Genomic DNA, 27,894 nt, shown 5'->3' on the forward strand with positions numbered 1-27,894 from the left:
AGGGCATCTGGAGAGAGGCACTGAGGAGGTCGTGGGCCTGGAGTATATTGGGGGGGCGGGGGTTGGGCGAAGGTCTGCCAGCCTGGTACCTGTTCTGGGCCTTCGGGACCCTAACCTGGGGTGGAAGGGACTCGAGATCAGAGTTGGTGTGAGCCATCCAGGCTTGGTGGAGGCTGGGTGCTGAGTTCTGAGCCAGGCGGGAGCCCAGCCAGTTTATCTTCCCGTCCAGGCCGGCGGGACTACGACTGCTTGGTAGGACTGTTAATCATTACTCACCGGTCGGCAACTGGCCTGAGCTAAGGCCGAGTGCCGGGCCTCGCAGTCCACGCTTCTGTGAGGTGGCTCCACCTTCTGGGGGTGGCGGGGCTTGCGGGCGGCTCTGCGGCGAGGTTTGGGCCTGTGGGCCGGCCGTCGCCCCGCCCCGGCTGCGGATTGGCCCCGGCGCGGCGCGGCGCGGCGCGGCGCGGCGTGGATTCGGGCGACCTCGTGGGGCCCGGGACGCTGACGTCTCGGCGCCAGCTCCGCCGGCCGCCCATTGGTCCAGATCGGGACAAATCACCCCACCCCTCGGCGGGCCGGCCCCCGTTGAGGCCCACCCAACTGTGCCGCCTTCGCGGCCGCGGATTGGCCCGTGACGGGACCCGTCGATCGCGCTGGTGTCTGGGAGGGAGAGAAAATGGCGGCCGAGCCGAGCAAGACAGAGATCCAGACCCTTTTTAAGAGGCTTCGCGCAATTCCGACCAACAAGGTGCGTGAGAGGGAGGCGCGCGGCGCCCGGCGCCGGCCGAGAGGGACTCTCCCGGCTCCCCTGGGTTCTGAGGGAGGGAGAGGGGCCGGCGCGGGCTGTTTTCCTGGGGTGTCAGCGCCCGGCCTCGACTCGGGGCCCCTGACCATTCGCTCATCTCCTTCTCCACCCAGGCCTGCTTCGACTGTGGCGCCAAGAATCCGAGTTGGGCCAGCATCACGTACGGTGTGTTCTTGTGCATTGACTGTTCCGGGGTGCATCGCTCCCTGGGCGTCCATCTCAGCTTCATCAGGTGGGGTCTCCTCGCCGTCGGTCGGGACTGGGTGCTCAGCAGGGGAGAGTGGCTGCCTGGACTTGGAGCGCCCTGAGTTTGGTGTTCGCCAGCTTCTCACGGGAGGCAGCCGCCAGTGTGGGCCCCTTGTTACACAGGCGGTTCGTTTCCGCGTCTGGGTCAAAACTCCGTTATTTCCTGGTGCTCAAACTCGACACTCCAAGCGTTAGTTTCAGGGAAAAGTTATCTGCGTTGTTCTTGTTGCTGATGCACTGGAGCGAGACTGTGGCTGGCCTTAAGGGAAAGGCCGAGTCCAAGCTTCGACCTCCTTTCGCATCTGGGAAATAATTAGTACCTTTTGGACTAGGTGAATAAAGAGCAAAGCTTTCCTGGACAGGGTAGAGTGGAGGAAACAGGGAGGTGGCTGATGAATGTTTCCTGGGTGCCTACTGCAGCCCGAGGCCAAATGACAGGTGTGGGTCTGCCAGGGAAGCGTCTCCTGGAACCTGCTGGTAGGTGACACACGGCCCTTGCACACAGGTCCACAGAGTTGGATTCCAACTGGAACTGGTTCCAGCTGAGGTGTATGCAGGTCGGCGGGAATGCCAATGCGGTAAAGCTCCTCCTTACCATCCTCCTGCCCCCGTTCTTCTGCCTGGGTACTGACTTCACAGTGACTTCTTGGAGGCCCTCTCAGTTTCTCTGTTCAGAGGATTCTCTGGTCTATGGCAACACTGTACACTATTCTCTACACTTGGAGATTGGTCGTTGTTCTTTTCCAAGGGGCTTTGGATTCGAACTAAACTGGACAGACGTTCTTGGGGGAGAGGCCAAGGGCTTGGGGCCTCCACAGTTGTCTGGGTCTCGTGGGCCTGGATGAAGGAAGGGCAGAGTGGGTACAGCATGCTGTCCTCAGGCAGAGCTGAGTGAAGTCTGGGCTTCAGTCATTCATCGTAGAGGATGGGAGGCTGTGTTTTTTGTAGGAGTTTCTGAGGAACTTTATGAAAAACTGCTGGTGTCAATAGAGCATACTGTCCTGCATAAGTAATAACCAGACTGTTAGAAGGAGGTGTCTGTTTTGCTCTGGGGAGAACCACCTGTAGCACGTTCTCCTCTCTTCTTTGCTCACCAGACAGCCTTCTTCCGCCAACATGGATGCACAGCCAGTGATGCCAACACCAAATATAATAGCCGAGCTGCCCAGATGTACCGGGAAAAGATCCGGCAGCTGGGGAGTGCGGCCCTGGCTAGGCATGGCACTGATGTAAGTGCCTGTTCTCCCGGGCTGGGGTCATGGGGTAACTGGGAATATTCAGAGTCCTGTGTTTCAGTTGTGTCTTCTTTCTAGCTTTGGATAGACAATATGAGTAGTGCTCCCAGTCACTCGCCAGAGAAGAAGGACTCTGATTTCTTCTCGGAACACACTCAAGTGAGTGCGCAAAAGGAATGTTTCCCACAGTTGTTCCTGACAGGTGGTTTACTTACTGAGGCCAAGGCCCACAGTCATGGGCATGGATTCCATTCGCCTTGGTGTGGTACCTCATACGGGGAATGTTTGGGGCCCACTGCTGGGTAGACCCAGGTGTTTCCTCTTCCCATGAGTAGGGGTGCAATGAGGCCCTCCTTAGGAACACACCCCTATGAGCTGGGGTGTAGGGAGGACGAGAAGCTTCTTAAAGGCTCGAGGTATCAGGAACCCCAAATAACTTTTCCTGGATTCTTCCCCTATGATAAAGGCACTGTGGCTGGGGACAATGAAGGGATTCCCTCCCAAGCAACCTACCCCTGGGAGGAGGTTTCCCCTCTACCCACCCACTGGGTACTGAAGTCAGACTCTGTTTGAATCCCTGCTCCTTTACTTAGTCTTTCTAGTGTGGTGGCTAAGACACCTAATCTCAGTCTCTTAAGATGGAGAACGTATCTACCTCATAGGCTTGTTGTGATAATAAAACATATTTACATGTAAAAAGCCCTTAGACTTGTACCTGGCACATGGTGAGTGCCCGATGCAATTATTAAATTAAGGGAATGCGTTCTGGCTCTAAGTAAACAGTGAAGGGATGGAGGTGGCTGCTAGTTTTGTGCTGCTTTCTTCCGTAGTGAATAGCAACTATAATTCTGATTGCTAACCTCCAGTATTCTTTCCTCATGGGCTTGGAGTAGGGCCTTGTACCCGCAAGGTATTTGGCACTCTTTGCCAGCAGGAATGGCTCATCAAGGCTTCTGTCATCTGGCTTTTCAGCCCCCTGCCTGGAATGCACCAGCCACGGACCCATCAGAGACCCAGCAGCCACCCCCATCTGCAGAGAGCAGTGGCCTGGCACGTGAGTTTAGCCCAGATTCCAACTATGTGCCTTGGTCCTGACAAAGGACTTGGGGCTAGGAATGGGACACCTGGCCAAGGTAATGGGAGTGAGGGGTCTCCTACTATCTCTGGGTGGGCTGGGATTCACTTAAGTCCCTCGGAGGAGGTGGTGGGCATTCTTTCTCTATTTTGGTGGCCTCAGAAAGCTGAGGAAAGTCGGTGCCCCTACTTTTACCCCATCACTTCCCTTAAGGAGAGGTCATAGGAAGTTTTGAGTCTTCTACCTGATTCCCATCATTGCATCCACAGAGCCGGAGCACGGCCCCAACATGGAGCTGCTTGGCACCTCACCCAAAGCTTCTCTGGGTCAGTATGCCAGGTGGCAGGTGTGGGGTGCCTGGGAGAGGGTCGGCCTCGGGGGTTCTTTTCAGATCTGCTGCTGCCTGGTCATGTCGACTGAGGTCCCAGGAGACTGAGCATCTGATCTCTCTGGAGTGGGGCTTGGGATTGAAGTTGTGGCTGCAACATCGACCACAAGGACTTGAGAGCAGGCCCTTGGCGGCCGGTGTCCCAGGCCTGGGGTTTGTCTCTGGGGGTGGGGCTGGGACTGGCCAGCGTGAGGCTGGACACCTAACCCTGGGGGCCGAGGCAGGATTGGCCTGTCTGGTCTATTTCACGAGAAAGGGGACAACTCTGAGCTGCTAATGGCTGGAGGCAACATTGTCCTTTCTCGGCCAGTCCCTGGCCTTTCGGCTCTTTTCTACTCTTTTCTTGATGTCCTTCAGACTTAGTTCAGGGTGAACAGTCCATTTGCTGCCCTGGTTTGCTTTATCGACCTTTGGGCATTGGGGCAGGAAGCCAGCAGAATGACCGTCAGTCTGACCCCATGGGACGGCTGGCATGGCCTGGTCCGGAGTGAGGCTCTGTAGAGGCCTCTGGGCTTGGGAGCTATATGGAGGCTCTGAGGTGGGGCCCCCTGTTAGCCACAAGTCTGTTTTTCTCCAGAGTCCATGTATCTGTCACCTAAAGGGGCTCTTCCTGCCAGAGGTAACCAGCAGCTTCTTGGGGAGCCCCTTGCGCGCCCGCTCCCTCTGCTCTAGGAGCTGAGGCTGGTGTTTGGTGCTGCCCCTGCCTGGCGGTCTTCGTGTTGGGTCAGGGACTTTGTCTCTGGTGCTTCAGGTCTAGGTTCTTAGGTCCATCGGCTGGGAATCAGTAACCTCCTCTAACCTCGTCTGTCTTGGCTTGGACGTCCTGACACCATTGGTTGGAGCTGGTGGTGGCAGCTTTGCCTTCCCCTGCCTGAAGCTGTTCTTTGTAGAAGCTCTTGCCAGAAAGCTGCATGATGTGGACTGAGCTGCTGCCTCTGACCTCCCTTTGTCTCTGCTCACGCCCCACCCTCTTCCTCACACAGAACTGAAAACCTCCCTCATTGGCAAGAAGAAGCCAGCAGCAGCTAAGAAAGGGGTAGGTGGGGAGAGGCAGTATGGCAGAGTGGTTAGGAGCTGGAGTCAGACGCCTGGGTTCCCCCTTTTCCCTGACCACTTACTGGCTGTATGACTGGAAAGGTGCTCAGCTTCTCTGCACCTGATCTGTGAGGGGCTGTCAAGATGCTTGTCTCTAAGGGGCTCCTGGGAGGAGTCAGTGAGATTGTGCACATAAGTGCTTGGCACATCCCGGGCCTGGTAGCGTTAGCTGTTGTCCTCCGGCCCCCAGGCCTCTGCTGGGGTTGTGTGGGCCACGTTATGCTCAGCTCCAGCAGAACCACTGTTCTCCCTCTCCACCATGCTGACGGGGCTCCTGTTTTTTTTACACTAAACTTTAAGAAGGAACCCTTTCCTTGTGGGTGTTTCCATGCATTGTGGTTGGCAAAGCTCTCATCACATAATTCTCCCAGCTGGGTGCCAAGAAAGGCCTAGGGGCCCAGAAGGTGAGCAGCCAGAGTTTCAGCGAGATTGAGCGGCAGGCCCAGGTGGCAGAGAAGCTCCGTGAGCAGCAGGTGGCTGATGCCAAGAAGCAGGCCGAGGAGTCCATGTGAGTGTTTGCCAGAGGGGCCCCGGCTTGTATGGGGTTGGGTGGGCAGGTAGGACAGGTCAGGATGGTGCCGGCCTCTGACACGTTTGTTCCCTCTAAGGGTTGCCTCCATGCGTCTGGCCTACCAGGAGCTTCAGATTGACCGTAAGAAGGAGGAGAAGAAGCTACAGAATCTGGAAGGGAAGAAGCGAGAGCAGGCAGAGAGGTTGGGCATGGGACTGGTGTCCCGAAGGTGAGGCTCAGCTTTGGGGTGTGGCACGGAAATGCCATTGTTCCCCTGGGAACCATTGAAGGTTCTTCCCAGCAATTTGGGGTTCTAGGCTTAGTCTTCCTCCAAGGCTGAATAGATGACTTTGCTTATTGTCTTCAAGCCCCTAGTATAGTGCTTGGCACATAGGTACATGCTCGCTAAGTATTTGTTGAACGAATGAAACACAGGATCAGGTGCTCTTTCGATATGTCCAAGAGACTAGGGTGGTATTTCTTTTTCTTTTTTTTTTGATATTTATTTATTTATTTGGCCGCACTGGGTCTTAGTTGCAGCATGCGGGATCTTTAGTTGTGGCATGTGGGCTCTAAGTTGCGGCATGAGGGATCTAGTTTCCTGACCAGGGATTAAACCTGGGCCCCCTGAGTTGGGAGCGCAGAGTCTTAACCACTGGACCACCAGGGAAGTCCCTAGGGTGATGTTTCTTAAAAAGGGTGCTAACGGCACTTTGAATGGCAGGACAGTTTTCTCAAGAGCTTCCCAAGAATCGCAGGGCTTTCAGCATTCCTAATACCTGTCCACTAAATGCCATTAGTGTTACCAGATGCCATAACACCCAGAAATAACCCCAGACATTTAAATGCCCTTTGGTTGGGTGGTACCCTTCCTGTTTCAGGACCACTGGGTTTATGTTGCTGTGGTTTTCTTAAAAAAAAAAAAAAAAAAAGACCAAGGGCTGCTGACCAGTTCTCTTATGCATTTTGTTTGCTTCACAATAAGAGTTAGCATCTAGAGATTTCAGTAATACTAGATTTTTTATCTCTCTTAAAAATTGGGATATCTGGCAGCGCCAGGGTGAGCAGTCCTGGCTACAGTGAGCTTTGTGCTAAGTGGTGTCTGCTCCTTTCCAGGGGGCGTGAGCTTCGCCAATGGCCTTATTTACTTAAATACAGCAGTGTTATACAGGAGGTATTGTTTTCCCTTTTTACAAATGAGAAAATTGAGACTCAGAGCAATTAAGCAATTTGCCTAAAGCCCCCAAATCTAGTAATTCTTAAAACTAGATTTTGAACATAGAACTGTTTGATTTGATATTTAGTATTTGTAGCCATTATGCTCTACTTCTCTGGAAGAGAAGTACTCTACTTCTCTGGAAGCTGGGTATTTCTACTTAATCTTTCAGGACACGGCCAGTTGGATTTAAGTTATTCCCTGTTAGTCTGTGTGCTAATAGTGTAACCCAGAGCTAATCAGGGAGACAAAATTTTATCCCAAAAGGACTTTCCTCTTCCCTGTTTTGTTCACAGGAATGACTGGATTAAAGGGTATATTTAAAACTTTCTTTTTCTTTTTTGTACTGCAGTAGAATCATTTAAACCCAGCCCACCTTATGTAAAACCCTATTGCAAAATATTCACTTCTTGGAGTTCTGCCAACCAAAAGTGGTAGATATTTTTTAATGAATTTATTTAAATGAAATTAATCCTTAAAAGCCTCTGTGGAGCTTAACACAGGAGGGCAGAGAGGCATCACGAGTTGGTACTGGCTGCCAAATTCAATGCCTCTTCTCATTGGGAAACCAAATAGCAGATCCACGTTTTAGTGCGTAAGGCCAGACTCTACTTTGAAATGCTTTCTTCTTTTTAAAAAAAAAAAAAAAAAAAAAAAAAAAGGATGGGATAATTAAGAACTCATCCTTTGATGCCATTAGACTCACTTCCCTGGTTCTGGGGCATTTCATCTTTTTTGTTTTATGTGTCTATCTTGGTGAAGGATGTGGCTCATGGTGCAGCAAGTTGAGGACAGAAAGCACTATTATTTGGTGCACATTATCGTTAAAATTAAAACAGGCCAAACAGTCATTTGTCAGGGAAACCCTACTTTGAGAAAACAAAGCTGATGTATTGACAGGTGAGGAGTGCTCTCCAGTTTAGCACAGTTGCTAGCACTTCCTGCTGGGTCTTGCCCAGCCCTGGGCACAGTCAGGGGAAGAAGGTTCTGGGTGGTGCTCAGTGAAGGAGAACCCAGGTTTCTGCCAGCAGCTGGGCATCTTCTCTTCTCTCTCTTTTTTTTTTTAATAAAGTTATTTATTTTTGGCTGCGTTGTGTCTTCGTTGCTGCGCTCAGGCTTTCTGTAGTTGCACCGAGCAGGGGCTTCTCTTCATTGTGGTGTGGGCGTCTCATCGTGGTGGCTTCTCTTGTTGCGGAGCACAGGCTCTAGTTGTGTGGGCTATAGCCGCACGGGCTTCGGTAGTTGTGGCTCATGGGCTCTAGAGTGCAGGTTTAGTAGTTGTGGTGCACGGGCTTAGTCACTCCATGGCATGTGGGATCTTCGGGGACCAGGGCTTGAATCTGTGTCCCCTGCCTTGGCAGGCAGATTCTTAACCAGTGCGTCACCAGGGAAGCCCTGAGCATCTTCTCTTGTGCAGTGACACTGATGCTCACTCCTGCTTTTCTCCACAGTTCCGTCTCCCACTCGGTGCTGTCTGAGATGCAGGTGATCGAACAGGAAACCCCAGTGAGTGCAAAATCCTCCCGCTCACAGCTGGACTTGTTTGACGATGTTGGTACTTTCGCCTCTGGACCCCCAAAGTAAGGCTATTGTTGGGGTGCAGACTGGGCTACCATGTTCCTCATCAAGCTTCTCTGAGCCACTGTACTGTCTCCCCAGGTACAAGGACAACCCCTTTTCCTTGGGGGAGAGTTTTGGTTCCCGCTGGGATACAGATGCTGCCTGGGGTATGGACGGGATGGAGGAGAAGGAGCCAGAAGTGACTGTCTCAAGCGTCCGGCCCATTTCAGAAAGGTGGAGTGCTCTAGGGCAGCGCTGTCCAGTAGGATGCTCTGTGATGCTGGCAGTGCTACTGTGTGGTGTGGTAGCCACCAAGTATGTGGCTAGCGAGTCCTTAAAAAGTGTCTAGGGTTAATTGAGGAACTGAGTTTTTAATTTAATTTGAATAAATTTGAATAGCCACATGTGGCTACTGGCTACCAGATTAGAGAGTGCAGGAATCAGGCTTTGGTTTGAGCTGTGCTCTGCCATTGCAGGAAGCCTTGTAGCCTCTTGTGCTTGAGGTCCATTTCTCTGGCAGGAGGAGTCTGATTTTGTGTCTCTGGCCTTCATCTAGTAATTTTTTAAAAGCATATTCCATGTTAATCGGGGCAGTCCTTAACTGATAAATAATCTGCAAGTAATCCATTTGTAAAATGGGGACATAACTAATGACTTCAGAGCTGCCATAAGGATTAAATGTAATGAAACTTATGAAACACCTAGCTCAGTGTCTGTGTCAGTGCTAGGTGGGAGTGACCGTATACCTTTTCAGCCACACTGGCATGCTTTTGAGCGTAAAAGGGGGGTAATACTATTAATTACACCAGGAGAGTAGGTATAAATCCAGGCAGACTGAGACATTTGATCATACTAGTGGTTTGGGGCAGAAGCGTTGGCCCCTCCAAACCCTATTTCCATGCTACCTAGTGGAGGGAACATAAGCTCTCTGTGCCTTGGCTTCAGTGTGGAGAAGAGAGGGCCCCTGGGTCCCAGAGCCGTAGTCAGATGGGGCCATGGTGAGCATCCCCAGGAGGCCACTGGTGCTTTTTTTGGCCTCCGGTAGGAATGGGATAGTAATGCTATAGTGATACTATTGCCTGGTAGCAATGGGAAGAGTCAGAGCTGTTGTCCCACATCCACCCCAGAGTCACAAACCGGAGGGAAGTGGAAAGCCGGAGCTCAGGCCTTGAGTCGAGTGAAGCACGACAGAAATTTGCAGGAGCCAAAGCCATCTCATCTGACATGTTCTTTGGGCGGGAAGTGGATACTGAGGTAAGTAGAGTTGTCCGCTTACCTGAGCCTGGAGGCAGCAGGTAGAAGCAGAGTTTCTTCCCTACTGTTTTGGACTTTGGCACCAGGGTGGCTGGGCCTGGATGAGTTCTTGGGTCATCGGCCCAGAGGTCCTGAGGCCTTGCCTTTTCTTCACCGCAGCATGAAGCCAGGTCCCGGCTACAGCGGCTCTCAGGCAGCAGCGCCATCAGCTCTTCGGACCTCTTTGGGGACATGGATGGTGCTCATGGAGCAGGTAGGCCCCAAGCGAAGCCTGCGAGCAGAGCTGGGGCCCCCTGGACTGGGAAGGGCTTCCTGCTGGGCTCTGGGTCACCCTTTCCCTTGCTTTGACAGGTAGTGTGTCTCTGGGGAACGTGCTGCCCACAGCTGACATTGCCCAGTTTAAGCAGGGTGTCAAGTCTGTGGCCGGGAAGATGGCCGTGCTGGCCAATGGTGTGATGAATTCTTTGCAGGTGAGGCTGGGACTGCTTGACCTGGGGTGGGAGGAGACCAAAGGGTAATGCTTGGAAGTTGGCCTTCTCCACCAGATCCAGACGTAGCTGCACGGTAGCCCTCAGCCCGAGAGAGCATTTTCTTTTCCTGAAGGGCAGCTTCCTTCCTTTGAGCTTGGTACCAGGGCTGGGCCTCTCCCTAAGACGATGCCATGTCTGCAGTGATTTTCCCCCACTCTTGTCATCTGTACTGTTTCTCCTCCCTCTCCAGCTTCTGTGAGATCAGGCAGGGCTTCCCCCTTGGGATCTGGCCACAACCCCTTTCCTGGGTCACAGTAAAATAGAAAACAATCTCTGCCAGGGTGAGATTGGTGCCTGATTCCCCCGCCTGCCAGTACCCCAGTCCCGAGGGGTGTGTTGGGGGAGGGTGTGCATGCTGGAAAGCTGATGCAGGTTAGAGACCCTGACTTTGTTTTTTCTTTCCCCATCCCCAGGATCGCTATGGTTCCTACTGATCCAGGCTCCATGGCTCAGACATATGGTGTTGACAGCAGCAAAAACCTCATGATTCCTAGGCCTGGGATGCTTGCCTTGTGGAAGCTGGGGAGGCATTGTTATTTTATACCTGTGGTGTGTGAGTGGGTGGCCTTTGAGGATCTCGGGTGAGGGATGGGCAGTATCAGCCCCTGACCTCTGCCTGGAGATTGCGCCCTTTATCCTCTTCTTCTCCCACTCCCACCCCTGTATGCTAGGGGTTTATTATTGTTAATCCAGTCTTGCCCCCAAAGCTGCTGCTCGCTTGTCCTGCCACACTGGGAGTGAGGGGGGAGAGTTCCCTCAGGATGGCTTATCCTGGGTCCAGGCCTTCCTGGAGTAGGGAAAGTAAAAAGTATAAGGCTTTTTTGCTGGCTCTAGGATCCTTCCAGATTGTCTGGGGGTTTGGCCCCTGTCCTCTGGAACCAGCAGGGAGGTCAGGAAAGAGTTCTGCTGTAGATCAGCCCCCAGGGGAGGGAGGCTCTGGACTAGGCTGCTGCTGTTGCTGCTCCAGTGGTCTCTTCTGGGCACCAGGACAGGGCAGGGGAGGGGAAGGACCTTCGTGTGGGCCTTACTGAGGGCTAGAAACTTTACCTGGTACCTAAAGGTTTCATTTGGGGTCAGACTGGAGGCCCGAGTGATCTTCTCCTGTCTCACTGCCCCTTTTTACAGTGATCACTTGGAGGATTACCTCTCCTCCGGGGTGTCTCGGAGTCCTCCCATACCATCCATTGTGGACCACAGGACCCTCTGTCCCCTCCCGAGACTCTGTCCCTTCTTCTCTTGCTTGGTGGCCATGGTGGGTCTCATCTGCCCTGTGCTCTGCTCTGGATGCTGAGAGTGTAAAGCTGGCCAAGAAAGCAGAGGACGTGAGGGACAGAAGCAGGCTCCTGGGGCTCAGCTTTCTTCCTCCTCATCATCTGGGTCTTGGGGCCTGGACAGCACCCCACCACTGAGAGCTTGAGGCGCCTCCAGAGCTGCAGGTCTCACCCCTCTGGGCCACACACTCATCCTTGGTGCCATCGTCCCCTGCCGTGCTGGCAGCCTGGCCCCGCCCCACCCCGTGGTTGAGGGTTGAGGTTCCAAGCAACACAGACCACTGTTCCCACCACCCCCTCACCCAAAGGGATGTGACTTTCTTTCTGGACTGTTTGTATTGAAACTAAGTGGTGTCAAATAAAGGCCCGACGGGGCCCTAGGCCTCTGTTGGTCTGAATGAAGTAGTGTCCTCTCTGGATCCTGCCTCCCTGCCCAGTGCAAGCCCCTCGCCTCACTCTCTGGGCTCCCACCAGTATGGGTAGGGCGTCGGTGCTGAAGCTGAGGGCGCTCTCTCCGGGGCCTCCAGCTTGTCCCTTCTCTGAAAGCCAAAGGCCCCCGGCTCCTTGGCCCTGTGCTGCTGTGAGGTCCGGTGCAGCCTCGACCTCACCACCCCGTGGCACACGGAGGACGGAGCTGGTATTACTTGGCCCTTTAACTCACCCACTGAGCCATATGGCTGCAGGCAGGCGAGCGACTTCAGCATCGTACACCTCATCCCAGCGGCAGGCTTGGTTGGGGGTGGGGGGTGGGGTGTCTTAGTGGAGTTAAAAAAAAAAAGGTGTGTGTGTGTGGCAACCGTTTTCCCCTATAGGGGCTCTGGGAGATGGGTGGGGGGAGCCATGGGGGCTCTAAGCAGTGATTTCCAAACTGGGGCTCTTGGAGCTTTGGCATCTGGAGTGTTCATAATGGAGATCTCTGTGCTGGAGCTCGGTCATTTGCGTTGTAAGCAAGCTCCCCAGGTGACTGATGCATGTCAGGAGTTTTGAACTGCTCTCAGTCAGCTGGAGGCTGGAGATCACTGGTCCTGAGTCCTCACCACATGGCTTGGAACTCCCAGTCCTGGCCCGGGGCTGCAGAGCTTTGGGAGCCAGTCCCTGTAAATAACTATCCAGGGGTGCTGGTCTGGGCAGGGAGGAGCCCAGGAAAATGTGTGTGCCCAGTGGCTTCAGAGGAAGCAGCCTGCTCTGGGTCCCTAGGTGGGTGTTAACTGCCCAATTCAAGGACCCCTGCCCAATGCAGGGAAGTTGAAGACCACCTGCCTTACCTTCCAGCCTTGGCTGGAAGCTGGTACTCCTCGGCCTGTCTTGTTCACAGCTGCATCCCCCCTGGCCTAACCCCGAGCAGGTACTTGGAAAATGCTTAATGAAACTCTGGTTGAGAGGCTCTGCAACGCTAACCCTTCGCGGCCAAAGTCTCTAAAGTTACGGGAACCTGGCCTTGAACCATCTGAGCTTGTTCCCTGAAGGTCCATTCCAGCTGTGAGGCACCTTTCCCATGAAAGGCTGAGGACGTGCAGGAGGTAAGCCCCTCTTTGCCATTATCTGAGGCAGTCCTCCAGGCTTGAGTGGTCCTCTGGCCCCCACTTCCCAGTCCTGCCAGAAAAAAGCTGGAACTTGGCACCAAAAACTCAAACTTGCCCCTTGCCTTCACCCCCTCAGTCTAGTGGCTTTAGACTCACCACTTACCAGACACAAGGGACTTTATTCATTTCACATATTTAACTGTTAGACACAGAGGAGACGAAGCAGTGTTTGAAAGTGAAATTAGTCTTTTCACCCACCCTTCTCCATCTTATGGCTAGTGGCTATTCCTCCAGCAGAAGGCCACCATGGCTATATCCTCCTGATACTTGCATCACTGGGTGTCACCCTTTACCATGCAAGGTCCTGCATGGTTATGCCCGGTCTCCCTCTTCCTGGAGTTGCTGTGAGGAGATGGGGACCGTCAGCAAAAGGCTAAAGCCAAGTCACCTTTCTGGTGGCCTCAGCTCAATCTGCTGTCAGCTTGGGGGCCCGATGAAAGGCTGGCAGAGCCAGGAGAGCAGGCTGTTAACTTGCTAGGGTCACTGCTTAGCTTGGCTGATCATTAGAACCCCTCTGGCAGGTCTCTGGGCTGGGGCCGTTATTTGGCCTTTTCACCAGCAGAGGGCAGCATGGCACGGGGGTGGGAGAGGAGGTGGCCGGGAGTCCCAAGGGCTGGAGGGGAGGGGGGGGCGGGGAGCTGGGTACTGGGCGTTGTAGACAGGACCCTTCAGACTCCTCAAGTCTCGGACTCATCCGTTTCTTCGGTGGAGCCGTCGCTCTCTGCATCCACTTTGCGGGCGTGATGCAGGGGTCTCCAGGGGGAGCCAACCCGGGGAGGGGTCCGGGCAGGCAGGCAGCTGGCCTCTGGACCGGCAGTGACCGAGTTGACCAGGCCTGGGATCTGCGCCAGCCTGAAGAAGGGAAGAAGCCCAGAGGGCAGCGAGGTGCCTCCCGTCCGGAGACCAGGACCTCCGCACTCACTCTTGCATGTGGATGAAACCATGGGCTGTATTCCCAAATGACTCAGAGAGGATCCCTCAGGCCTCTGCTGGCCCCCAAACCCCTCCCCAACCGATGGACAAGTGCTGTGTGACCCATGACGGGGCATTACCGCGTCTGACTGAGGTTTTGTCCCCACAAGGGGGCAGCATCTTCCCACCTGACACTTACAGCCGTTCTAGTTCCTCATCCAGAGCTGGGTCGTGCATCAGGTCCCCTTTGTCAGGCAAAGCTCCTAGGAAATAATTGGGGGCACAGAGCTTAATCTGAGGATCCTTCACCCGGGCTGCAGTCACACAGCCCCGTGCCCAGCAGATGCCTATGTGCCCCTCACCTTCATGTCTGCCTATTCTGCCAACCCTGGGAGAGCTGATCTAAAAGCTTTGGGGAACAGAAGTTTAAGAGGTCTGCTAGGGGGGCAGTAAGTCCTAGGTACTGCTGGAAAAATTTAGTGAAGCCCACTGCCTACCCTTCCCAGTCATAGCTACGAGACATGCCCAAACCTCAAGGTCATTGCACAAACAGGACGATCTCCTTCCAAGACTAGATGGTGGGTTGTGAGCAGGTATTGAGGGTTTGGTCCTTTCCTGAGGCCCCAGTTACTGAGCTGAAAAGGAGCCAGAGACACAGGATACAGCCCAGGCCCCAAAGACCATAAGCTATCTAGTTTTGTGCCTCTAAATCAGAGTGACCCCACTTTGGAGACAGAATGGTCAAAAACGCTGCCTCAGCCTCTCCAGGGAGGGTCCCAGGGTGAGAAGAGAAGGCGGGGTCAGGATCAGATCAAACTCTCCTCTCCGTGGCCAGAAGCCACGGGGAGGGGAGCTTGTCCCTTCTCTGCCACAAATCTCTTTGAGCTGGTTTCCTCAGTTATAAACCAAGGGAAGTAATTTTTGGATACTGGGGAAAGGTGAGAGGAGAGGGTCTAGGATGCTCTTTGGAGCAGTTAACAGTGGGAGGGAAGGTAAAGCTGAAGTTTGCAGATAGATTTTAACAGCAAATTGTTAGAGAAAAGAGCTTCACTGGTGGTCAGAAGCAAGATGTGGCTGCTAACAGTGCTAGTCTCTAGAAAGCCTCAAGCTTAAAATTATCCATCTGGCTCTAGTTCAATTCCTGACTTTTTCAGATGATGCCTCCTGGTCCCTTTTGTTCTAAGTGGTGTTTAAACTATGGTCCGGTGGAACCCTCTTGTTGTTTTGTGTCTGTGAGGGGGGGGGTGCCTTGAGGAGGACTAAGGGAACAGGACAACCCCTCCACAACTGGCTGCACCTGGGGGACCTCAGGTCTCTATTTCATACACTGGAGATGCAGGTGAGGGTAGAGACCATACACTTCTTTCCATCTCCCACTCGCCCGACATTAGTGCTCTGTAAAGGAACTTAAATGAATGACTGTCCTTCTTAAAGGACCCAGAAAAAGTGAAGGCATGACGTTAGTCTACGCTGTGACCCACATGCTACTTAGCTTTTCCTTTTTCTTCCTAGTGGCTGACTTGTGGACAGGAAGGGAGGGTCAGTTACCTAGGAGTGTAAAAGAAAACCTAAGCCAATTCCCCACTCCCTGCCCCCTTACTGCTGACTCCTATTTGCCACATTTGTATTCCTCCTCCAGTTGGTGACCTTGGCTACCAACCTCATTCAGCTGAGGGGGCCCCATACCCGTGCACTGTGCCTGAGTGGACCCTCAGTCAGTCCTGCTGAGGTTTGTGCCCCTAGCAGGCTCTCTGTCCTGTAAGATCTAAAGCGTCTAGCCCAGCACTTGGGCTGCTGTGGCTGGCATTTAACGAATGTTCAATTTCCTTCTCTTGACCCCATTCCTGCAACTGGCAAAAGTCTTCTTTTGAGACTTAGGAACCTGGGATCTCAAGCACACCTGGATATCTCTTGAGGAGAGAGACTAATAATAAGAACCCCTCTCAAGCTCTGTGGCGATGACAGCCTGGTGGCCCCTCCCCTGGGAGGGCAGCAGGTGTGGGAGGGGGAAGAGGAGGGTGGGTGGGAAGGCCAACCGGTGAGAGTAAAACGATGGACAGGAAAAACTGGGTCAGTGCGGGCCTCTCTCCGCCCCCCGCCCCCCTTTTTTTCCACTCCCTTTCAGACTAATAAGATTTTTTTTCCAGATGGGAAAAAGGTCTCCCCAGACACACCTTTGCCCTGTTTACCGATGGGATTCAGGTGCCTCTGACACATAAGCTCCAGAGCCACTGATTAAATAGCCCTGTGTCTGCCCAACCTGCAGGCCACGCCCCAAAGCAGAAATGAGGGTTCCATGGGAGGGGCTGGGCGTGCCTCTGCCATGGAGAGGCTGCTTCATGCTGGGGCAGGACCTCGGGCGGGGAAGCCTCTCCCTGGCCACGGGAGGGTGAGAGGCCTCAGAGGGCACATCTTGTGTTACGCATGTTCTGGCTCCCTAGGCCTCAGAGTCTGGCCCTGAGAAGTCAAGGCAGACGTGGTGAAGCTGCCTCCCCCTTGGGATTCTGTCCACCAACACGGGCCAGCTCCTATGTGGCTTTACACTGTAGGGGCAGGAGAGGCTGGCCACAGCTAGCTCTGGCTTACCTAGGGCTTGGTTGATCCCATGATGCTTTGAGAGGGCCACGAGGAATCCATAGAAGGTCAGTCTCTGAACGTTGCTTAGGACCTCTTTGACGAGTGCTGGGGGTGGGCAGCTAGAAGGGAGAACACAGATGCCAAATTCAAAGACTAGTGAGTCTGAGTGCCATCTTTTCATCCAAACCTTCAGGCTTAGGGGGATGCCCAAAGCCAAGACCGAGGGATCTGCCTACCCTGGGAGCCCTAAGACCCTGGGGAGTATAGCAGATCTCCAGAAGCAAGGCCTTGACTGTGAACAGAAAGGCTGGCATGTTCACTAACTGGTGCTTCACTGGCAGGGGTGGGAGTGGGGGAACGGGGAAATGGCGCTGGGCAAGGCCTCCTCTTGGAGGAGACCAAAACTGGCTGCTCTGTCCCCAAGGGGACTTTGTGCTACACAGGACAGCTTAACCCTCCCTTTCTGTAGGGTGAATTCCTCGCACAGTGAATATTTTTTTCCTTCTCTCTAAAAAGTCAAGACCAATCTATCTCCTGGCAAGGAGAAGGGGCCCAAGTTGGTCATCTACAGCTGCTCTTGCCCAAGTGAAAGCAATCCTTCCTGTGAGCCACCTGGGAAGACTTTCAGTCAACAGCCTGGACTGGGGGCAAATGGCACTGTTCTAATTTATACTATGACCATGAAGGGCCTAAAAGCCCTGGGCCAGTCAGAACAGCCTGCTGGAGATCTGTTCTGGGCCAGGAGCCTGCAATCCTGGGGCTGAGGTGGGGTCTGCGTGCCCATTTCTCACCTGTACTTGTGCCGGTCACACAAGTTCTCCAGGCACTGGTAGAACAGTGACGCCTCCACGCCCTCCAGCATGCTGGCCTCGCCCAAGGTAGGCCGCTGGCGGTGCTGCCCACTGGATGACGTCGGCACAATCACCGTATTGGGGTTCTTGCCTGACAGCAGGTCCTGATAGATGGCAGCCACGCTCTCCAGGAATTCTGGGTACAGGAGTAGAGGGGCACAGGTCAGGCGGGGATGACACACTTGGTCCCCTCACAGTGCCCTCCCTTCTCTGTGTGTTAGCTCAGCTCCACACCAGCCTCAGTCCTCAGCGCACAGTGTCCTGGGAGCAGGGGCCCTCGGCCTCATGTGACCACTACACTCATGAGAGATGACACTAATATGTGTTTCAGCTCAAATGTCCCCTCCTCTGGCAGTTGTTCCTAGACCAGGTGAGACCCCCTGTTACATCCTTTCATGCACCCTGTACTCCTCTGTAGTGCTTATCCAGTGAGGGGTTTTCTGTGTAACTACTTGTTCACTCTGTCTCCTTGCTGGAATGGAAGATCTTGCATAAAGGCCTGGATCATGCCTTGTCAGCCTTCCTGTCCCAGCACCTAGCACTGTGCCCGGCACATAGAAAATGCTATAAATATTTCTGAAAAATTTTGAAAGGGGCTTCCCTGGTGGCGCAGTGGTTGAGAGTCCGCCTGCCGATGCAGGGGACGCGGGTTCGTGCCCCGGTCCGGGAAGATCCCACATGCCGCGGAGCGGCTGGGCCCGTGAGCCATGGCCACTGAGCCTGCGCGTCCTGAGCCTGTGCTCCGCAACGGGAGAGGCCACAACAGTGAAAAGCCCGCGTACCGCAAAAAAAAAAAAAAAAAAAAAATTTTGAACGGTGAACGTGTGCACAGTCCTGCTGGTAAGCCCATCTTGTGAGCCACACGCCTCTCTGACTCAAGAAAGCAGGTGGGAATACCAGTGTGGGAGAGAAAGCTTGCAAGCTGCTCATTTATTAAACATTTGAATTCGTTTTCAAATGCTAGTAGCTGAGCCCTCGTAGGTAAGCAGAGACTTATGGCCCATCTCCCCGCTGCTGCCCCACCCTGGGACCACTGTGAGGAGAGCCCTGACAGGCAGCCAAGGGAAGAGGGTCTCCACACGTGGCTGCACCTTCTCTAGGGCCCAAGAAACTTCAGAGAAATGGGAAATGGACACCTGGAGCTGCTAAGAGCAGGTGGCGAGACCCCAGGCTCCAGCCCCTGCCTGACCAGGCCCTTGGGCCGCCATCAGGAAAACAGAATGTGGCGCCTGAGTGAGGCCAGGGCTGGCTGGGGCCACCCGTTGGCAGGAAGGCCACGTCCAGGCTCCAAGGACAGCCTTCTGTTTACTGGAATAGCCTGTTTTAAACAAGTTTGTTTATGGACATAGCCAGCAGTTTCTAAATCCAACATTCCATTTGATGTTGCTGTGTGTGAGCTGCTGGGCACTGGCGTTCATTCATCTATTTTTATTCCACCTGAGCCCAGAAGGTATTTAAGGGCACAGCTGGTGAGCACTGGGGAGCAGGGTGGGAGTGTGAGAGAGGACTGGCGTGCGCTTATTGAAAGCTGTGTGGGTGGAAAATGTGTGCTCACATATCTGAGTCAGGGCCCAGGGAGAGACCCCCGATCGCAGTGACACAGCAGAGTGGCTGAGCGCACTGGCTGTGGAGTGGGCCCTCTGCAGGTCTGGGCTCCACCCCCAGAAGCGCGGTGTCTCTGGCAGCTTTACCTCTGTCGGCTTCTCTCTTAAAGGACCTACCTCTCAGGGGTGCTGTAAGGATTAAGGTGCTTAGTGCTGTGCCTGGCACACAGTAAGTTTTCGACAGTGAATTTATCGGGTGTTGTTCCAATAGTGTGTATTGTTGTTACTGTCATTATCACTTAAACTGATGTGTTGCGCTGCTGGCTGGAAGCACTGCAGTTTCCTATGTCTTGAGGAGGCTGAGGGAGTCGGCTCTGCAGACTGAATCTTGTGACCACCAGCAAGAACTAGACATCCTGCTGGTGGGTGACCGGCTGTGAAGCACACCACGGAGGGAGGAGGGGAGAAGTGCACGCGCCGGGCACACCGATGGAAAGGGCAACAGGGTAGGAGAGGGCACGTGGTCCTGACAGGAGCCACAGGGGTCCTGGGAGACTCTCACCTGAGTAGTAAAACTGGATCTGGAAGGCAAAAAGGAAATCTGAAAAAGACATCAAGCAGTCCATGGCGTCGTCCATGAGCACAATCCTGAGGGGGGAAGAGAGAGAAAATATGAGAGGATGCGTGTACGTGTGTGTCTGGGGGAGCATTCGAGCGAGCTGTCCCTGGGGATCCAGTCTCCCTTGGGACAGCAAGACACTGGGGAGAGGGCTCCCCCAGACAAGGTCCTCCCGGTCACGCCACTTCTCCATCGTTTGGACTCTGTCACCAAACTGAACTGAAGCGGGAGGCAGGCTCCCGCTTCAGTGTCTGTGGCACCAGCTGGAGGATGGGACGTGGGTGGGTGCTGACAAGGAGAGGGGGTGCAGCTGCAACGCAGCCAAGACCCCTTTTCATACCCTTAAGAGTAAACACTTCTGTCCTGCAGTGAGGACCATTTAGTTCAGAATAAATACAGCTGATCAGAAAAGGCAAAAAGAACAGCCAAGAGGTTTAAAGGGGTCTTGGCAAGTGGCACTGAGATTTAATAAGCTACCAAGGGCCTTCAGAACGGCTACAGGCACCTCCGTGCTGGGACACAGCTGGCACAAAGAGCAGAGGGTACCGCTTGGGGTCTGCACTTGAGAGGGTCCAAGAACACACCCCATCCTGCGGCGCTGCGGGTCCTCCACGCACGCCGTTCGCTCTCACAAGCTGGCCACCTCCTGCTGTCTGCTCTCTCCACCCCTCCGCCTGCGCGCTCACCTCGCAGGAAGAAAACCATGTGACCACTAAAGGGCTCAGACCAAGGCCACGTTCATACTCTGCTCAGGGCCTCACTGGACAGGACAGGAAGAGAAGGAAGTTAGCACTCGCTGGACTCCATCCATGTGCCAGGCAGGGTGCCAAACTCACCTGCTGATGGGAAGCTGGGCCCCCCATCTGTTTCTTTTCTTTGTTGTTTTTTGTTTTGGCTGTGCTGTGTGGCATATGGGATCTTAGCTCCCCGACCAGGGATCGAACCCGCACCCCCAGCAGTGGAAGCACAGAGTCCTAACCACTGGACCACCAGGGAAATACCCGCCCCCACCTCCCCATCTGTTTTTGACTGGGCCCTATCTTTCCTTTAAAAACAAAAAACCTTTTATTTTGCTCTCTCGTGCATTTTTCTAATTCTCTCTCCACCTCCCTGGGTCCGAGAATCCCCAGACTGGCAACTGGATCAGCTCCAGAGAGAGCAGGCATTGCTCACCTCTGGGGAAGGGGCTTTAGAGAGAATATAATGTGAGCAGTGCCCCTGGAATTGTGCCAGGCAGCTGCCCTGGTTTCAGGTCTCCCCGAAGAAAGCAATGGTTCCTACCTCTAGTCTTCAGTTGTAATAATGGTAACGATAGAAACAGGCCATATTGACTGAGTACTTACTTCACGGCAGGCACGGTATAAGGTATTTTACTTATATCAATTAAAATTTATCCCACAACAATCCTATGAGGTAGGTCTTGTTGATTATTCCCATTTTACAGGTGAAGAGATTAAGTCTCAGAGCAGTCAGCTTGCTGAGGTCGCACAGCTGGTGAATTTGCTCTACACGTCATGTACTTACTTTCTACTAGGTCTCACTGCCTCTTTTAAAATAAAGATACAGAATATGAACACTTGCACTTTAATTCTTAGTCTATTAGCTTCCTAACTTATCTTTTTTCTTCTCACCTATGTCTTAGGGCCTTAACTGTTTCTCATGTATCTCCTGGGGAAGACAAAAGCTGCCTCAACTACCAGAATTCAACATTAAAATTCCAGCTGGAAAAAAATTCAAGGCCAGAGTGGGAGGACGCAATGCTGCCAACGGCCACAGGAGGGCGTCCTGGTCTCTCCGGCAGAGGCTCCTGGGCCCAAGCGTTGAGCCGTTGGCTAAGTAGTTACCCCGTTTCTCAGAACCTCAGGCAGGCGAAAGGGAAGAGAGGGGGCACAAAGCCCAGATTCTGATATCTGGATCGGGAGAGAGAGGTAGAGAGAGGGCAGGTAGTAGGGACTGGGTGACAGAGACACCCAAACTACAGAGGAAGAGTGAGCTCTCCCAGAGCCCCAGGGAGGAGGAGCCACCAGCCACCTCCAAGTCGTTCCTTCCCAGGCTCACAGGGAAGGAAAGGCCCCAGAGGAGAGAAGGCAGTGACGTCTCCTTCCTGCCCCACTCCCAGGACAGCTGAGAACCCGAATGGCCTGAAGTTAATTGCTAGGGAAGAGTGCCGGGCTGAGAACACCCCCAAGCAGGAAACCACGAAGGGAACCAAAGCCTTTGAAGGTGTTGCATGGCTCTTCTTGGTTTATCATCAACCGGGACCTGGTGCTCCTGTTTATAGCAGTTACGTCCATTTACAATTTCTCTCTTTACCTATTTATTCATTCATTTCATACAGATGGTCCCCGACTTACGATGGTTCAACTTAGGTTTTTTTTTTTGCGGTACGCGGGCCTCTCACTGTTGTGGCCTCTCCCGTTGCGGAGCACAGGCTCCGGACGCACAGGCTCAGCGGCCATGGCTCACGGGCCCAGCTGCTCCGCGGCATGTGGGATCTTCCCGGACCGGGGCACGAACTCGTGTCTCCTGCATCGGCAGGCAGACTCTCAACCACTGCGCCACCAGGGAAGCCCCAACTTAGGCTTTTTGACTTTACAATGGTGTGAAAGCAAGACGAATTTGGTAGAAACCATGTTTTGAATTTTAAATCTTGATCTTTCCCTGGCCTAGTGATGCGCAGGACATACTCCCTCGTGATGCTGGGCGGTGGCAGCTCCCGGTCAGCTACACGGTCACCAGGGTGGACACAGACAGCCATTCTGTACCAGACTACCATTCTGTTTCTCACTTTCAGTACAGTGTTCAATCAATTACATAAGAGATTCAACACTTTATTATAAAATAGGCTTTGTGTTAGATGATTTTGTTCAACTGTAGGCTGATGTAAGTGTTCTGAGCACATTTAAGGTAGGCTGGGCTAAGCTATGATCTTTGGTAGGTTAGGCGTAAAAACGCATTTTTGACTTTTGATATTTTCAACTTACAACAGGTTTATCAGGACATAACCCCATTGAAACTCGAGGAAGATCTGTATTGCAATATAATTCAAATACCATAAAATTCACCCTTTAAAAGTATACAGTGGGGCTTCCCTGGTGGCGCAGTGGTTGAGAGTCCGCCTGCCGATGCAGGGGACGCGGGTTCGTGCCCCGGTCCGGGAAGATCCCACATGCCGCGGAGCGGCTGGGCCCGTGAGCCATGGCCGCTGAGCCTGCGTGTCCGGAGCCTGTGCTCCGCAACGGGAGAGGCCACAACAGCGAGAGGCCCGCGTACCACACACACACACACACAAAAGTGTACAGTATTTTTTAGTATATTCACAGACTTGCACAATCATCACCACTGTTTAATTCCAGAAGTTGTAATTCTTGCTGATCGTCATGCTCCTGAGACAGGCCCTGCCACGTCAGGGCTTCCAGCCAATTGCCATAAGCATCTTCCTCTCCCAGCCGCAGCCAGGACTGGCAGCTGCAAGCAGGGCCCGCCCTTCCAGCCCCGGCCCGGCTGCAGCTTTCTGTGGGTAGCCATTCTTGACTAGGAACGGTAGCTCCCTCTCTTGAGAGGGTGGCAGCGGTCTCCGTGGGAGCGGGGCGACCCTGCGTGTGCTCTGGTTTTGGCCCCTGCTCCCCGGTGGGCTGAGACTCAGATTGGTCAGGAGGCACCAGCAGGCTAGCTGGGGGAGGCACACGGGCAGCAGGGGCTTTCTTTCTGAGGGACAGGTGGCTGGGATCCCGGCAGCACCTGTGCCTGGGACTGAGGGGTTTTCTTGATTGCAAGCAATGAGACTGGCTGCCCGAGAAGCCGATTGGATCTCAGCTGCCATTAACAGCAACGCTCCTCTGCTCAGCCAGAAAATGGAGTCCTCCTGACATCCTGGAAACTCCCCTCCTTGCCTGCCCCACATCAGTCAGTCACCGAGTCCTATCAGTCCTCTTCTGGACATTTCTCTTGCATCTGTCTACTTCTTTCCATTTCCACAGCCCCCATCCAACGCCCACCTCCACCTCTGCTTCCTGGACAACGGAACGACCTCCTACCCAGTTTTCTGCAACACTCTTGCCTGCTTCTAATTGAGTGTCCATACTGTGGTCAGAAGGATCTTCCAAACGTGAATTTGACCATCTTACAACTCTGTTTGAAACCCTTCCTGGGCTTCCCATTGCCCTTAGAGCAAAGTCTCCCATCCTTATCCTGGCTTATGAGCCTGCATGACCTGCCCTCTGCCTCCGCTCACCTTTCTAGACTCATCGGAGGCCCCAGGCAGGGTCCCTCACGATGTTCCAGCCACACAGATGCTTCAGTTCTTCCTTCCTCCTGCCCCCCATGCCCTTCTCCTCACCGACGTGATTGATGCCGCCTCACTCTTCGGGGTGCAGCCACAGAGCACCCCTTTGGGAAGGCGAGGGTAGGCCTCCCTGCTCTGGCTTCCACAGTTCTCTGTGACCCCCTCACACTGTTCGTGTCTGTCTTTGCCCCAGGACTGTAAGATCCACCAAGTTACACCTCTGTCTCTCTGTTCGCTGCCTGACTCAAGCGCCAGTGTGGTGCAGGGCACACAGTAGGCACTCGGTAAGTATTTGTTGCATGAAGGAAAGCATGAACAAATGACTACGAGAGGCTGCGGTATTCCCTCTTCTCTTTCCCTGGCAAGGCGACATCTGGATCCTACATCCAGCTCTGGACAGTCCATTTAAGGGGAATAAACTAGAGTCACGGAATAGGGAGGTCAGAGTGGTGGAGTCTGCACACCAGGATATCAGACAGATGACTGCCTTTAGCTCCTTTAGCCTGGAAGAGAAGATGAAGGAGGAAGTGAGGCCGAGGCCCGACTCTTGAAGGGCTGCCTCTGAGGGAGATGTCACAGGGGTCTAGAGTTTGGCTCTAGAAGACTTGAAGATGCTCATCTCTGGGATTATGGCTGCTTTGTGAGGGAGTGAGCTGCTTGTTGCTGGAGATATTCAAGCAGAATACTTCCCGAAAGTATGAAAGAGCTCCTTCTAGCCCTGAGAGAGTGTCATCCCAAGGGTGGACAGAACTAACAGCTTCTCCTGTTAATGCGGGTTCTGCTGGGGGGAAAGTTTGCTGTTCAGAGGACCATCGCTGCAGAAAAGTCTGAAAGACTTACAAAAAGGTGCTTTTAGAAACATCATATGCTGCATTGTCCATCTCCAGACTGATGCTCTGACCCATAAAAGTTCTGGGCATCTGGCATTGGAGTCTTGGCAGAACTGTGGGAAAAGGCAGGCACGGGGCTACAGGTCTGTCTTTGCCTTTGGTGACAGGGCCAACCCCAGGCTGTAGGCCCTACAACCCACCCACAGCTGCTCCACCCTGAACTCAAACTTGTCACCAGCCCCCGAGGGCTCAAGAGGAGTTTCTTGAAGACAGGTCATCCACGTGTGCTGTTTTCCAGTTGACGGCAGTTGGCTCAAAACCCCTTCCTGCCAGAGGCCTCCTGCTGGCCTGCCGGCTGCCTCTGACACCTGCAGGAGACAGGCCGCCCCTGCTTTGAAGTGGAGCCAGCAGGAAGCTGCTGCCAACGAGAGTCTGTGCACATCCACTGGATCGTGGAGGAATCCCTGCCGGCCAGGCCTCAGGGCTAGAGAGAGGAACTCCGGGGACAAGTAAAGGCACTCTAGCTCAGGTTGGCTCTGAGCAGAACCATGTGAAGGGTGGAGTCCAGGGCAGCGACTGGAATGGAGAAAGAGCACTTGGGAGGGTCTGAGCTACTCCCAAGGGGGCTGGCCGTGCTCTCACTCCCATGCTGACTTCCAACAGCTGGGATGGGCTGGCTGGCTGGAGTTAAGTGGGTGCCAAGGAAGCAAACAGCTTTCAGTCCGAACCTACTGACTTACCAGCTTCCTATTCCCCCTTAAGGGTCAGTATCTCTGGTCTAGTGGCATGAGCTGTACCTGTTTTTTTTTGTGTGTGTGCAGTTCTGGGTTAGCGGCCCTGGGATCAAATCCCAGCTCTAGAACCGACTGGCCAAGTTACCTTTTCTTGGGCGAGTTATGTTTTCTCCTGGAGTTTCCATTTCCTTATCTGTAAAGAGGGGATGATTATAGTTCCTCTTTCACGGGATTCTTGTGAAGACTCAACATGGTGATATACTGTGCCTATTGTATTATTATATACGAGTAATCACTCAAAATAAGTGTGAGCTGCTACCAATAAGTGTTCTAGCTGGTTTCAGGTGATGGAAGGGCTCAAAATAGCAAATGAAAATATAGCTCAGAGGAAGTAGGTGCTGCCAGCGCCCGGCAGGGCAGAGGCTCTCAGGCGGGAGCTAGCTATCCTGTTTCAGGTCCACTTTTGGGGGAAGCCAGGCCAAAGCCAGGGCCAGGAGGAACGCTTCCATGACTGCACTTCCTTTGGGAGGTCACATGAGCAGCGTCTTTCATGGGTGCAGCTGAAGCGTGTCTCCGAGTCTGTCTGGGATCCCGGGACACCTCTGTGGACTATGTCTTAAAGTCAGGGCCATGAGTGAGGATGAAACTACACCCTGGCCACCTTCTCCAGGTGGTGTCAGGGTTTCCTGTGACACTTCCTCAGGGTTGCCCCTCTTCTGGACTGTGTCGGAGGCACCCCTGTGCCTCACAAGCTGCCTCCAAGTTCAGGCCCTCAGAGCAGCATGGGGTGTCCAGGTCATGGCTCTCCCTGGGCTCTGGCCTGCATCTCCAGGGGGTCCCAATCCCACCTGCCCTGTGGTGCCTGAGAAGCTGGATCCAGAGAGTGTGGGAAGCAGCAACAACTACAGCAACACGGTATTCGTTAAGGCCTTACTTGGTCAGCGCCATACATCTGTCATTGCATTTTCTTCTCACGTTAATCCTATGAGGTGAGATCGGTGGATATCTTTACCGCGAACATGGAGGTTCAGAAACCTGACCAGGTCTCAAGGCAGAAGCAAAAGAGCTGTAATTCAAACACAGGCCCCTCTGACGCTAACCACAGTTCCCAGGCCACTGCAGCTGCTTCCAGTAAGAAGTGGCAATAACACCTCCTGCCGGTGGTGCTGTCCCTCCTCCCACCCTTGGTGTAGAGCCGTGGCCCCCAGGAGGGCTGGAGGCTTAGGCCCGGATACTGCTTCTTCCCTGCAGACACCGTGAAGGCCCCGCTTGGCCACTTCAGCTCCATTATCCTTGTCTCTCCCAAGAAGCTTTACAGATGGTGGGGGTGGGGGAATGTTCCATGATCTTAGGATAAAAACCCAAATCCAGTGCATGGCCTGTGAGGCCCTCTCTTCTCCCAGTCCCCAAACTCCTCAAACTCCAGGCCCACTGACTCCCCAGTTCCCCTAGGTCCTCACTGGAGAAAGAGGGGCTTCTTTCCAGGCTGCTTACTTTCCCTAGACGGCCTTTCCCTCTCCCTGCTCCCTCCCTAAATCCTACCCACGCTTTTCACTTTATTTTTTACTTTTTTGGCTGCATTGGGTCTTTGTTGCTGTGCCCGGGGTTTCTCTAGTTGCGGTGAGTGGGGGCTACTCTTCGTTGTGGTGCACGGGCTTCTCATTGCGGTGGCTTCTCTTGTTGTGGAGCACGGGCTCTAGGCATGTGGGCTCAGTAGTTGTGGCTCGCGGGCTCTAGAGTGCAGGCTCAGTAGTTGTGGTGCACAGGCTTAGTTGCTCTGCGGCATGTGGGATCTTCCCGGACCATGGCTCGAACCTGTGTCCCCTGCATTGGCAGGAGGATTCTTAACCACTGCGCCACCAGGGAAGTCCCCTTTTCACTTTAAATAAAATATTTAAAACGTCAAAAAAATTACACAGACTAACATAACAAACATTTGTATACCCACTAGCTAACTTCATCAAAACTTCACATTTTGCCACCCTTGCTTCAATGTTTAAAAGCTTTGTAAAATATTACACATATAGATTAAAACACCTGGACACCTGGACACCCTCCCTCATCCCCTTCCTCTACCTTCCTCCTCAGAGATCGTCACTGGGGCTTGAGGGCTTAGCATTCATTCATTTAAACTTGGGCTTGGCATCCCTCCCATGTTTCCATACTATATTAACTCACACAAATGTCTACATTGTTAAAATATTATATAACTTTGTTTTGCTTGTTCTCAGACTGTATGCATCACTTGGTAACTTGACATTTTGAGATTTATCAGTGCTGATGCATATATAGCTCCCTGCATTCATTTTAGCTGCTCTATAGATTTCCACAGAATGGAGACAGCACACTTTGTCCTTTCTACTGCATAGGGACGGGCAGAGGGTTCCATTGGTAGCGATTACAAATAATGCTGCATGTCTCCTTATAACCAGGCACACGTCTTGAACTTTTTAAGATGTGCCCAAATTGCTTCAAAGTGATTACACCAATTTACACTACCACTAGCAGTTTAGGAGAGTTCCCACTGTCCCACATTCTCACCAATACTTGTATTATCTCACTTTAAAATTTTTGCCCATTTGATGACTGTGAAGTGGTATCTCAATTTAATTGGCATTTCCTTGATACCAGTGAGTTTGGCCATGAAGATATGCCCAAATGTTTATTAATTGTTAGGGTTTTCTCTTCTATATATTATCTGTTTGTATCTTTGGACTGTTTTTCTACTGAGGTTCTTCATCTTTTTCTTATTGATTTGTAGGAGTTCTTCATA

At 53.2% G+C, this 27,894-nt stretch overlaps 2 protein-coding genes across 3 annotated transcripts in view; one reads left to right on the plus strand and one right to left on the minus strand.

The window, feature by feature from the left end:
* The first annotated feature begins 227 nt into the window (after positions 1–227).
* Positions 228–11,549, plus strand: ARFGAP2 (ARF GTPase activating protein 2). 2 transcript variants are annotated; one of them, XM_079929741.1, is made up of 16 exons: positions 229–748; positions 919–1,037; positions 1,557–1,629; positions 2,149–2,280; positions 2,365–2,445; positions 3,259–3,340; positions 3,631–3,687; positions 4,733–4,785; positions 5,216–5,352; positions 5,453–5,584; positions 8,023–8,151; positions 8,231–8,365; positions 9,259–9,385; positions 9,545–9,638; positions 9,737–9,855; positions 10,329–11,549. In XM_079929741.1, the coding sequence occupies exons 1-16, from the start codon at positions 677–679 to the stop codon at positions 10,347–10,349; spliced, it is 1,563 nt and encodes a 520-aa protein (XP_079785867.1). In that variant the 5' UTR covers positions 229–676; the 3' UTR covers positions 10,350–11,549. The 2 variants fall into 2 exon arrangements, with proteins under 2 accessions (XP_079785868.1, XP_079785867.1); XM_079929742.1 differs by lacking the exon at positions 2,365–2,445 and having other exon boundaries at positions 228–748.
* A 1,279-nt stretch (positions 11,550–12,828) lies between these two features.
* Positions 12,829–27,894, minus strand: part of CSTPP1 (centriolar satellite-associated tubulin polyglutamylase complex regulator 1) — a 187,331-nt gene continuing 172,265 nt past the window's right edge. The window contains exons 5-9 of the mRNA XM_079929743.1: positions 19,216–19,301; positions 17,050–17,245; positions 16,268–16,377; positions 13,881–13,944; positions 12,829–13,621 (exon numbers count right to left, since the gene is read on the minus strand). Coding sequence (XP_079785869.1) covers positions 13,447–13,621; positions 13,881–13,944; positions 16,268–16,377; positions 17,050–17,245; positions 19,216–19,301 — 631 coding nt within the window. The 3' untranslated portion in view covers positions 12,829–13,446. The remainder of the gene's footprint in view (positions 13,622–13,880; positions 13,945–16,267; positions 16,378–17,049; positions 17,246–19,215; positions 19,302–27,894) is intronic.

This window comes from Stenella coeruleoalba (assembly GCF_951394435.1).
Source record: "Stenella coeruleoalba genome assembly, chromosome: 8".
NCBI lineage: Eukaryota > Metazoa > Chordata > Mammalia > Artiodactyla > Delphinidae > Stenella > Stenella coeruleoalba.